Here is a 13,332-nt window from a genome sequence, read left to right on the forward strand (position 1 = left end):
TGGGTAGCTCAATCTGTTAAGCATCTGCCTTTGGCTCAGGTCATGACCTCTGGGATCCAGCCCCACATCGGGCTCCCTGCTTCTCCCTTTGCCTCTCCCCCTGCTCGTATGCTTGAGCGCATTCTCTCTCTCTCTTTCTCCCTCTCAAATAAATAAATAAAATCTTAAAACCAAAAAAGAGAGGAGAGTGTAGGAGGATGGGGTAAATGGGTGATGGGCATTAAGGAGGTAGTGAGCACTGGATGTTAGACGCAATTGATGCATCACTGAACTCTGCCTCTGAAACTAATATACTGTATGTTAATTAGTTGAATGTAAATAAAATTCTAAAAAAATAGGAAGTACCACTGCTTTGCTCTGATAGCACCAGTGTAAATGGGGTTGAACTTCCGTCACCTGAACATTTTACTGCTGTTGCAGCTGAAGGTTGTACAGCTTCACCTTCAGGTAACCCTTGGGTAAATAACATCATCGTTGATAGTATTAGCAGTTATTGTAACACGGTCTGCGGCAAATCAGAATATTTAAAAGCCTTAAACATTAAAACCAGATAGAGTTATAATCTTAGCATTACAGCTCATCCATCTTAATAACTGCGAATGTGAAATCTAGATTTGTCTTCCAACACAACTTTTAGGAAATCTGTTAATAATATTTTGCCTTCCTTTTCTTGTCTATGAAATGAGGCATTGGGGTAGGAGAGAGGTAGCCTTGTTGGATGGGTTAAATAATATATGTAGAGTGGCTACTACGGAGCCTGGCACTTAATTAGGTGCTAAACCAATGTTAAAATTTAGCCAATGTTAAAATCTAAAACCTCATGGGTTTTAGAATTAGATACGGAATAAATGCTACTATGATAGTTATTAATGTCCCAAAGCCAAAGCCCTTTTTATGTTTAGGTGGGTACCCTCTGAATTGTATCTGTAAGTTTCAAGTAAAGATACAAGTTGTCATGTAATTTAATTAATGAAGGGAATAATAAAATAGCATTAAATTACAGTAGGACAAAACTAAAGAACCCATTCCAGAAACTACCTAGAAAAGTGAACAGAAGATGATGGTAGCCTGGGGCTGAATTCTGTCATTTACCAGCTGTGACATTGGGCTAGTAAAACTTAATGTTTCTGATCTCATTTATAAAATAGGCTTAATAATACTCTATGTTTTTGTTTTGTTTTTGAAGATTTAAGAAAACATTTGTTAAACCTAGCTCAGTGTACGGCACCTAGTAGGCATTCAGCAAAAAGAAGCTATTTTTAGTATTGTTATAATTACATCTAAGATAAGTACAATACAAGCTTTATAGAATAGATAGGTTAAATTTTCCATTTTGGATTCTAGCTTAAAATAAATCAATAATGTTTCTAAAAATCAGTCTCAGAAATAAGTCAAGGTAGCTGGGTTGTTTGTTTTTTGTTTTGTTGTTGTTGTTGTTTTAAGAATTTATTTAAGAGAGCGAGAAAGAGCATGAGAGGTGGGGAGAGAGAGAAGGAGGTTCCCTGCTGAGCAGGGAGCCCAACAGAGGGCTCCATCCCCAGGACCCTGGGATTATGACCTGAGTCAAAACCAAGAGTCAGACGCTTAACAGACTAAGCCACCCAGGTGTCCCAGTAGCTGGATTTTTTTTTAAGAAAGAAAATAAAAGACATTACGATAATACCTAACTGGCCAAATAGAATATGTTTATGAATGGCCAAATAGAGTATGTTTATAAATGTACACTTTGGTACGTATACAATTGTTTTTTCCAGAGAGAATTATAGTAAGTACTTTTTAATATAACATTGGAATAGCAGTAAAGGGAAAGTAGAAAGTAAGTAAGACACTGTCTACCTTTCAGTTACTTGGTAGACCAAGACCTAAATGTTAAAATATTAGCCAAGATATTTAAAAAACAAGATACTATATTTTGCTACACAGCACATTATAGTTAAAAAGTACTAGAGAAGAGGGAAGTCACTACTGTGTAGAAACTTAGGCGAAGTCCTCTGGAAGAGGTAGAATTGAACAGGGCCTGTAAGAGGAAGGTCAGATCATGGAAAGTGACATTCATGGGAGAAGGGGGAGAAGGGCAGGGAACAGCATGGACCAGAAGCTTAATAGTATAGCTTTGTGATAAGACTGACCTAGCTAGTGTGTAAATTCCTACTGGAGAGAGATTTGTATGAAAGCAGAGCCTGCTTAGAAAAGGTGAATCCACATTATAGACAACATGAAAACTGAGCTGGCACAGGAATTAGGGGTTGAGGGGTCATGCAGGAAAGGGGCTGATGAAAGCCATCTCATTCATATTAGAATAAGAAACCATGGGAACATCTTATAAAATAGAATGATACTTTTTTAAATGATACTTTGGGAAAGTTGGTTTATTATTATAGCTAAAATGTACTACAGTGAAAGTATTTTTAAATCATGTTTATAAAATCTGGTTATAATGAAATTCACTTTGTAGACAATGAAAATTTTCCTTTTTTTTTTTTTTTTTTGAGTTTATTCACATTCCTAGGCAGAGGATCATAGGGGAAGAGAGGAAAAAAATGAAACAAGATAAAACCAGAGAGGGAGACAAACCATAAGAGACTCTTAATCTCAGGAAGCAAACTGAGGGTTGCTGGAGGGGAGGGGGCTGAGAGGTTAGGGTGGCTGGGTGATGGACACCGGGGAGGGGGGTGTGCTGTGGTGAGCACTGTGAATTGTGTAAGACTGATGCATCACAGACTTGTACCCCTGAAACAAATAATACATTATATGTTAATAATTTTAAAAAAGTAAAAATTTTTTTACTAAAATTACAAAAGTTATGTGACATTCCTATTGTGTTTTTATATGCAAACATGGTTTTTAATCATTGTAACTAGCTATTCTTTACCATATGAATTAAGGTACCATTTTGAAACTGAGATGTGGCGAATTTAAGTGGCCTCCATAAGGTTACATGACCAGCCAAAGGGCAACTTCTTATTTAGGGATACACTGGACTTGCTCTAAAAATTCTCCTTTGTGGTGCCTGGTTGGCTCAGCATTAAGCATCTGCCTTTGGCTCAGCTCATGAACCCAGGGTCCTGGGCTCGAGCCCCGCATCAGGCTCCCTGCTCTGCAGGAGGCCTGCTTCTCCCTCCCCTACTTCCCCTACTTATGTTTCTGCTCTCAATGTCTCTGTCTCTGTCAAGTAAGTAAATAGAATCTTTAATAAAATAATATAAAATAAAGGGAGTGACAATCAAATTTGTCTAAAAATTTAAAAAAAAATTCTCCTTGAATGATTCAAAATGCATTTCTCACTATAAGCTGTGAAATGTTTTAAAGGAAAAAAATCTCATCCTTAATAATTTCTTTTTTCTTAAGATTTATTTTATTTTATTTTTTCTAAAGATTTTATTTATTTATTTGACAGACAGAGATCACAAGTAGGCAGAGAGGCAGGCAGAGAGAGAGGAGGAAGCAGGCTCCCCGCTGAGCAGAGAGCCCGATGCGGGGCCAAATCCCAGGACCCTGGGATCATAACCCAAGCCGAAGGCAGAGGCTCTAACCCACTGAGCTACCCAGGCACCCCAAGATCTGTTTATTTATTTTAAAGATTTTATTTATTTATTTATTTGACAGAGAGAGAGAGAAACAGCGAGAGAGGGAACACAAGCAGGGGGAAAGGGAGAAATTGTCTTAAGCAGACTCCATGCTAAGCACAGAGTCTTACTCGGGGGACCCAATCTCAAGACCCTGAGATCACAACCCAAGCCAAAACCAAGAGTCGGAGCATAACCAGCTATGCCAGCCAGGCACCCCAATATTTTCTTTTAATAAGAGAGTTGTAGAGTACATACTTCTTGAAGACAGGAACTGCGTTTAACCCATCTTTGAACCGTCAGAGTATCATTCATACCTCTTAGACGCATTTTCATTGAATCTACTGAAATGAGGAATGATAAAGGTCAATTTGACTTGGCAACTAAAAAGTTAGTGGTGATCTTAAAATACCTTAAGTTGGCTGGCACGAGAATGGACTATGGGACATTGAAGAAGGCATTGGTCATGAAGAAAAGGAGCCCAACAAAGACCAACCTTTCAAAAGTTTTGAAAGTTATAAAAAGGCTGAAAGAGGTTTATTTTTTGTTTGAGTTAGGCCATGTTTTTAAGTTGAGGAGAAGACTCTAGAATAAAATATCTTGGCACAAGTGGCGCCTGGGTGGCTCAGTGGGTTAAAGCCTCTGTCTTCGGCTCAGGTCATGATCCCAGGGTCCTGGGATCGAGCCCCACATCGGGCTCTCAGCTCAGCAGGGAGCCTGTTTCCTCCTCTCTCTGCCTGCCTCTCTGCCTACTTGTGATCTCTCTCTCTCTGTGTCAAATAAATAAATTAATTAAAAAAAAAAAGCTTGGCACAAGAAAGTATAGATAGTTGAAAAAACAAGCTTTCAGAAAATGTAGGAATTAATGGATTCAAAGAAAAAGGAAGGATTTGTCTTTTTATTTGAGAAAGACTTGCTTCTTCCTCTAAAAGGGAAAGATAAGATGTGTGAATATCCGGGTAAAAAACTTGAAGAGACAAGTCAAAAAGTTACTTATAGTTCTCTGAGTTTTTAAATGAGGAATGGGGGTGTTTTTAGCCCAAAAATTGCTGGACTTAGGAGCTATAAAATAAGAACTAACACTTTCATATATTTAGAAAAATAAGTACTTTTAATTTGCTTAAGATCTAAATTTTGATCACTATTTTGCATGTTTTTATTTGATTAGGTACTTCCATTCAGTCAACCCTTGGTGCCAATGGCGTTAGATTAGACAACCAGCCTATAGTCAAAAAAAGGCGGGGAAGAAGGAAGAATGTAGAAGGTGTTGACATCCTCTTTTTTAACAGAAATAAACCACCTAACCATGTAAGTAAAAAGTACTGATCTTTGAGTCCAAAATTTGAGTCCAAAGTATGTAAATATACATATTGCTGTTTTGCGAATGTCTTAGAGGGTAAAAGTACTAATTAGGAAATTAGAGTGTACTTCTAGATTATATCTCAGAGGAATCTAGCACTGACCAAGACTCGTGAAAATTTTAAACTTGGGAAATTTGTCAGAATTTTAAACAGCTTACTTTTTAACTCTTCAAAAAGATTTTCTTTACTGGACCAAAAATCGAATGATAAAGCATAGAAATAAAATTTTCACTTGGTTGTTTCTCTCCAGGTTACTTTGGGCTTAACCACCTCACAGATTTCTACAGGGATGACTCCAGCACTGTCCTACACGCAACCTCAAGGAATTCCCGATACGGAAAGTCCAGTTCCAGTCATTAACCTCAAAGACGGGACAAGACTTGCAGGCGATGATGCGCCAAAGAGAAAGGATTTGGAAAAATGGCTTAAGGAGCACCCAGGTTATGTGGAAGATTTAGGAGCTTTTATTCCTGTAGGTGATGCCTTACAGATCTTGGTATATTTTATTTCTGTGGTTTATCAAATCCATAGTGATGAAGCATACGTTTTTACCCACTTATGTAAATATGTGTTCTGCCCAAGGGTAAGGAAAATAAGCAGAAAAAAATAATGACCGTTTTTTCCCCCTGATAGAACACAGTGCCATTTCCATTTTTCCATTCTGCATTTAATAATGAAAATTATCTCCAATATACAGAGTACTATGTTAGACCCCGTGTAGGTTGTAAAGGTATAAAATTTCCAGTCCTTTTCCTCAGGGAGTTTACTTTAAAATACCAGTGATACCAGTGATCATATTAAACATTTATTGAGACTTAACCATGTGCCGGGCATTTTACTAACATACATTATCTCATTTAACAATCCTAACACCTTTATCAGAATGGCATAATTGTAACTATTTTCTGGATAAATTAAAACACTGAAATTGGAAGTAAGTAGTCCAGGGCACAGTCTTAACTCCAGTGTCCAAACTACTACTCGTAAGCTCTTCAAGCTGCCGCAGTACTGCTATTGTGTCTCTGCAGGTGCATACTGAGTTTACTCTCATCAGAGTAAGAATTGTTTTAGTTCATTTGCATTTTTTGTCTCCTGAGATACTCTGTGCTCACTGTCTCATAGGCATATGACTTTCTTACTCACAGAAATCTGCCATTGCATTTTGCAATACTTTACTATCAGGTGCTCATATACCAAATTCGCATCAGATCCTCCAAACAGTGAAGGTAGCGGGCCTGTTGTATCTGCCTTCATTAGAACGGAGAATCCAGCGCAGCTGTTTGTACTCTGTGAGCTTCTGAAGGACAATATCCTAGTCACCTTTGTATCCCCAGGACTTAGTACATAATTCCTGATCCACAGAATAGTGTCTGGCTCCCTATAAACATTTACTGAGCCAATGAGTGAAAGTCCTTTGAAAACTAAAAACTACCGTATAAAGGTAAAGTTATTTTATTAACAGAAAAAAATTACCTTGTTACTTTTTTACATAAAGGAACCACAAAAGCTCCACACTCCAGTCCCTACAGTGGTCTTTGTGTCTGTGATATGTACTTTGCCTAGAATTTTACGTCGCTATTATTGACATCAGGAAATAACCTGGTCGTCTACACCAGACTGCCTCAGGCTTGGCGTTCAGATGCCTTTCATATCCCTGGTCTTCTCTAAGGATGCCACTAATTCTCAAACTTTAAATACTTTTTTTTTTAAAAAACAAAGCTTTTATAATTATGAGGGGAGGAGTTTTCGCTAAATATGATGGGTAAGCATAGAATGAATACTGCAATTCTAACAGTAATGAGAATCATTAGTTTAACCCTGTAACTTAACATATTAGAAAATAACATTTTATTCAGTCAGTAATTTGCATTGAGTAACTACTGAGTGCTAGTTCTTCTTTTAAGGGATGGAGGATAAAACCATGAACAATATAAAGTTCTTGCCCTTATGGTACTTCCACTGTAGTCTGTAGGGTTTCTCCTGTCTTTCATCACTGCAAAGGAATCTTTATTAATTTTTTAAACTTAAAAGCCATTCATCATTTTCACTGCAAATAAACTTTTTATCATAATTTTTTAGGTAATATTATATAATATTAAGATTTTTAAAACAGCATTTGTTGTGATAATACAAGTTGATTAGTTTTGGTTTCTGAAGGATATCTCACATTAATGATTTCTTAGCTCTCACACCCTGTGGTATCTCTATAGCTAAATAATTATAACATATAGATATATAATAGTGGGGCTATGTGTAGAGTACTGTGGAAACATAGAAAAGAGTAATGAGTGATTCTGCCTAGGCAAAGTATCTGGGGAAATGTGGAAAGAAGATAGAGATGACTGGTGGATGATAAAGAACAAGTAGGCATTTGACCAGGTTAACACAAGAGAAGAATATTCTAAGCATTATAAAATGAGTATGAAGTGGGGCACCTGGGTGGCTCAGTGGGTTAAATCCTCTGCCTTTGGCTCAGGTCATGATCTCAGGGTCCTGGGATCGAGCCCCAACTGGGGCTCTCTGCTCCGTGGGGAGCCTGCTTCCTCCTCTCTCTCTGCCTCTCTGCCTACTTGTGACCTCTGTCAAATAAATAAAATAAAATATTGTTTAAAAAAAAATGAGTATGAAGAGTTAAAAAGGATAGGACTCTAAGGCATATTCATAAAAGAGCGGCCAGTCTGGTATTGCAGGGTATGTGAGGAAATCTGTGGGGTAATAGTAACAGGATAGAAAAGGTGAATTGAGATCCAGGCTGTGAAGGGATGGGTCTGCCACGCTGAAGAGTCTGAGCATTCCTCTCCTGCATTGTTCTCATTGGTCCGAAACTGACATCAAGCCCTGCTTTGTTAAAATTATAGAGGTAAGCAGCATGGTTTGATGGAAAGAGTTTCATTACCAGATATTACTACTTGCTAGTTGCATGACCTCGAGGAAGGTAACCTCTCCAAGCCTTGGTTCCCATTCATAAAACATAAGAATATCTTTTAATATCGTGACGATTACTTGAAGAGAGATAAGAAAGACTATTAGTGAGACAAGGAGAAGAGGAAAGCCACAACTGGCACAAACATGGATTGTATCAGCACAGAAAAACATCTGATGTTTGAGATGAAATTTATCAGAAGAAAAAGTAAAGAACTGTACGATTTTGAGGAGGCTGCTCCAGGTTATTGGTAACTCCTTCAGACAATGCTAGGAACACAGTGATCTGTAAGAGCATTTAAGGAAAGACTTCATTTCAGGAGCCAGAATGCACACAGACTGATGGTGTTTCGATCATATGATGGCCTTGAATATGTTTTCAAATATGTAATTTGAGGAAAATATTTATATAATATTTCTTAAAGTCATATTTAATATTTTTATTAGACGGTTGACCCTTGAACAACACTTGGGCTTGAATTGTGTGGGTCCACTTTTACGTGGATTTTTTACAGTATGGTACTGAGAATGTATTTTCTCGTCAGTATGATTTTCTTAATAACATTTTCTTTTCTTCAACCTACTTTGTACAAGTAGGTTCAACAACTTACTACTTTGTTGTAAGAATACAGGATATAATATAAATATAACATGCTAAATATGTGTTAATCAACTGTTTATAGTATCAGAAAGGCTTCTGGGCTGCAGCAGGCTATTATCGGTTAAGTTTGGGGGGAATCAAGAGTTATATGTGGATTTTCGACTATGCAGGGGCAGTACCCCTAATCCCCATGTTGTTTAAAGTCAACTGGTTAAATATAAAAATATTTAAAGTTTAAGTATTTTTAAAGTGTAATGGGTAAACTCTTTAATATATATGTATGTATATATTATATACTAAAGGTAAAATATGTGTATAATATATATTATCTTCAGTGTATAATATATATTAAATATATATTCTTCAGTGTATAATATATATTATATGTATCTTCAGTATTATAGAATTAAATTAGTTGGATCAGCTCTTTTGCACTGTTTGCACAAGTAAAGATTTTAAAGCTGTTTCTTTACTTGTATGTTTTAGAGAGTGCAGCTCCATGAAGGGAGGCCCAAACAAAAAAGGCATCGTTGCAGAAACCCTAATAAACTCGATGTTAATAGTCTTACTGGAGACGAACGTGTTCAGCTGATCAACAGAAGAAATGCCAGGAAGGTATGTGTATATTTATTGTTTATCGTTTATAAACAGACCTGGAGATGGGTTAAAACTAGCAGATTTGTGGGGAAAGACATGGACTATAATTTTATGCAGTCTGATTTCAATTCCCACATCTTTGGCTAAGCCATGGGATAAAATAAGTCACTTGACACATCTGTGTGTAAGCCATGTGACATCGCCCAAGGGCCTGACATCCAAAGCAGCGGTTCTCAGCACGGAGCAGTTTTGTCTTGCAGGGACATTTGGCGATGTCTGGAAGTCCCAACTTGGGAGGTGAGGAGGTGGCAGGCAGGGGAAGGATGCTATTGGCATCCAGCAGGTAGAGGCCAGGATGCTGCTGAACTTTCTACAGCACATAAGACAGTCCCTCACAACACCCACCCAGAAAGGCCACGCTGCAGAGGGTGAGAAACTGATGAGAGAGCCACCATTCTCATTAGGCCGTCATAGATTACATTTTTATCACTGAAATTTCCCATCAGATGGCCATAAAGTATCTTGTTCCTTTAAATGAGCCTATTACATAATTTTCTGACAGATGAAAATAAAATGTCTTAAACAAAGGTACCTTATAGAAAAAAGGCACTGCTGTGTTTATCTTACTGCTTTTTTGACTGATGAATGGTAAGAGTCCAGTTTTTCTAAATTCTGTTTCTTAACCAAATGTGGCTCAACATTTGTTTCCCCAGATTGTTTTTGTTTATGGACTAGTAGATGTCTCCTTCACCTCAAAAGTAAATGATACAACACTTACGGCACCCTTCTGTAGGCCTATAGCTCTGATATTTTTATTCTGTTTTTTATGCAGATAAGCATGCAACAAAATAAAATTAAAAAGAGAAAAAGATGGCCTCAGAGTAAGAACAGCAAATTTCTCATTGAGTTCCTTCAGTCACAATCAGATTACCTTAACAGTTGTTTTAATATTGTTACGTGCACTAGCTCATTAAAATTAATACTGATTTTCCCCAAGTTTATAGAGCTTATTCAGCGTTTGTTTGTACTTTAAAATAATGTCATAGAGGGATTAGGGAAAAGCCAAGATGACATTTTAGTAGCATTTTACTTAATTTTGTGATTATATAGATGGTGTTACAAATCTTAGTACTTCATCTTCTAACAAAAGTTAGCATTACTGGATAGGAATAAATTAGTCTTAGCCAGTTTTAAGGAAATGGAACAATTTTGTGTTTTTACTTATTAGATATTAAACACTCCTAATTTTATCTAATTGTTATAACCTGACAAGGGGTCTGTTCATCTCCCATAATTTGTATTATTTATTATTCTGAGTCTGTAGCACACAGGCTTAAGGATTGAAAAGAATCTACCTGCTGAATCCCCATATACCACCCAAAGGGCCTCCGCTTACACTGGACCTTAGTAAAGGGGGTAACGAAAAGGAAAAGGCAACAGAAACTAAGTAAAGACTGTAGAAAATATTAGAAAAGAGTGCTTAAGGTATTATAACTATAGACACCTGTAACTTCTAGGTGGTATAGCCATATTAAAGTCCTATCTGTATTCTACCAAGAGATAGTATATGTTCAGAGAGGTATGGAAAGAAGAATTACCTTTAGACACCAAAGGAACATTAAGTTGGTAGATCCAAATCATTGAAGTTTCAAAATATTTTGTTTTAATGTCCTAATTATCATATGTAGTTTTAAAATTTTTTTTCATATTGTGGATTAGTTGGCTATATCACTGTTCACAAGCAAAAGATGTGTTTAATTTTATACTTCAGGGTTTTCATTTACGTAATAGGTAAGAGCATGACTTTGTGGAACCTGAGTTTGAAAGCTGGCCCTAATGCTTACTAGCTGGCTTTAGGTGACTTACATAACTTCTCTGAGGCTTAATTCCTTCATTTGAAAAACAGAAATAATACTCTCTCAAAGGATATAGTGAGAACTAAAATAAATTTATATACTGAACGTCCTTAGCATGATGCTTGGCATATACGAAGAAGAAGGAGAACTCACTATTTGTTTGCACCAGATGCTGTGCTAGGCACTTGAATTGGTTTCATTTTTATCCTTATAAAATCCTATGAGGGAAGTGTTGTCATAATCCCCTTTTTATAGATCAGAAAATGGAGGCTCAAAGAGATTTACTGATTTGCCCAGTTCCAGTAGCTGGTAAGTCTGACTCCAGAGGGCACATGCTCTGAACGAGGCTGTATGACCTATCCAGCATAGCAAGTGCACAGGAAACAGTGGTTATTCATTTTACTATTTTAGTTAGTTAAAGCATTTAAAATTTGCATACCACATGTCTGTACGGTATATTAGCAGTGCCTTTGGCATGTGGTAGTCCTTTTTAATATAATAGATAACATGCAAGGTAATTCAAGAAATACATGTGTCTTAAATAAACTCTGTATAGCACAGAATAAAAGCAAGAGAGTCTTCGTATTTAATATATATTATATATATAATAAAAATTAATTTAATTTTTAAGTGTCTAACAGTCTTTTTCATTTACAGGTTGGAGGTGCATTTGCTCCCCCTTTGAAAGACTTATGTAGATTCCTAAAAGAAAATTCAGAATACGGAGTAGCTCCTGAATGGGGAGATGTTGTCAAGCAGTCTGTGAGTAATTTCGTAAATACTAACTCACACATCATCTTAACAATTAGACGCCATTTAGTCAGCCTGAGAAAGACAGATACCATATGATTCCACTCATAAGTGGAATCTAGAACTGAAAACAAAACAAACAAAAAGCAGACTCCGATCTATAAATACAGAGAATAAACTGATGGTTGCCAGAGGGGAGATGAGTGAGGAGTTGGTCAGAATGGATGAAGGGGAAAGAGTGGTACAGGCTTCCAGTTATGGGATGAATAAGTCACAGGAATAAAAGGCAGAGCATAAGGACTACAGTCTTTGGCACTGACTAGCAATGTAATGGGACAGGTGGGAGCTACACTTCTGGTGAACGCGGCAGCCTGTGTAAACCTGTCGAATCACTTAGTTATACACCTAAACTAATGTAACATTGGGTGTCAACTATACTCAAGAAAGAAAATTACCTGCCATTTAATGATATCAGAGATGAAGTTTTAAATTAAGAATTAGCAACAGTGTGGGGCACCTGGGTGGCTCAGTGGGTTAAAGCCTCTGCCTTCGGCTCAGGTCATGATCCCAGGGTCCTGGGATCGAGCCCCGCATTGGGCTCTCTGCTCAGCAGGGAGCCTGCTTCCCTTCCTGTCTCTCTCTGCCTGCCTCTTTGCCTACTTGTGATCTCTGTCTGTCAAATAAATAAATAAATAAATCTAAAAAAAAAGAAAGAATTAGCAACATTGTGTAAACATGTGCCAATGTTTTAGTTCACAGTTTTTATTTTGCAGTACACATTACAAATTTCTCAGATGTTTGTTGAGTTAGAATGCAGAATCAATATATACTGATCATTAATCTGTTTTTATTTTAACGTCTAAGATAACTGTTTGAGCAAGGCCACAAAGATTAACCAAAGATGTGCGGAAAGAGACATATAAGGATATTCATCATAGTATAACAGTAACAAATTGGGAATATATTAATGGTCCATCCATATATTGGAAAACTGTACAACTGGCAAAAATTATATCTTAGAAGAACATCCAATGACAAGGGAGGAAAAGGTCCCGGTGTGTAAATGGAGTAGTAATTAAGCCCTCGGAAAAGCCAAGCCTGAGCATGTGGTAAATGCTGAATAAAGAATAGCTACTATTTCCACAAGTGTCCAAATGAAAAGAGCGGGCTATAAAACTATGTTCATTATGATTCTATTTATTTTAGAAACGGAAGTGGGGAGAATTGTAGAATCTGTATATATGAACAAGGGAGAAATGAAATACACACCCTAAAATATTAGCAATGGTTTTCTCTGATGAAATTGCAGATGATTTTTTTCCCTTGTATATTTGTTGTTGTTGTTTTCTGCAGTGAACCCTAATGCTTTTGTGAAGAAAACAAATAAATTGATGAATTCAAAACAAAATTTTTAAATAGTACCGTGAGAGTCTTTGAAACTGCCATCTAAGGGCACCTGGCTGGCTCAGTCGGTAGATGATGCGACTCTTAACCTCAGGGTCGTGAGTTCAGCCCCACATTGGGCGTGGAGCCTACTTTAAAAAAAAAAAAAAGAGAGAGAGAGAGAGAGATATTGAAACTGCTCTGCAGAGGGGTTACAAATGGTAGTCACTAGACACGTGCATTTGAGATGTGGCTGCCTGAATTAGGTTGTGTAAGAAGTATAAAACACTGGTTTG

General features: G+C 37.1%; 1 protein-coding gene across 6 annotated transcripts in view; it reads left to right on the top strand.

The window, feature by feature from the left end:
* LOC111157319 (chromodomain helicase DNA binding protein 9) overlaps window positions 1-13,332 on the top strand; it is a 146,646-nt gene that overhangs the window by 128,340 nt on the left and 4,974 nt on the right. For all 6 annotated transcript variants that reach the window (XM_022518623.1, XM_022518624.1, XM_022518625.1 and 3 more), the window contains exons 34-37: window positions 4,735-4,874; window positions 5,178-5,399; window positions 8,937-9,065; window positions 11,561-11,665. In XM_022518623.1, the coding sequence (XP_022374331.1) occupies window positions 4,735-4,874; window positions 5,178-5,399; window positions 8,937-9,065; window positions 11,561-11,665 (596 nt within the window). The remainder of the gene's footprint in view (window positions 1-4,734; window positions 4,875-5,177; window positions 5,400-8,936; window positions 9,066-11,560; window positions 11,666-13,332) is intronic.

The sequence above is a fragment of the Enhydra lutris genome, unplaced genomic scaffold (assembly GCF_002288905.1).
Source record: "Enhydra lutris kenyoni isolate GAN:26980312 unplaced genomic scaffold, ASM228890v2 scaffoldscaffold54, whole genome shotgun sequence".
Classification (NCBI taxonomy): domain Eukaryota; kingdom Metazoa; phylum Chordata; class Mammalia; order Carnivora; family Mustelidae; genus Enhydra; species Enhydra lutris.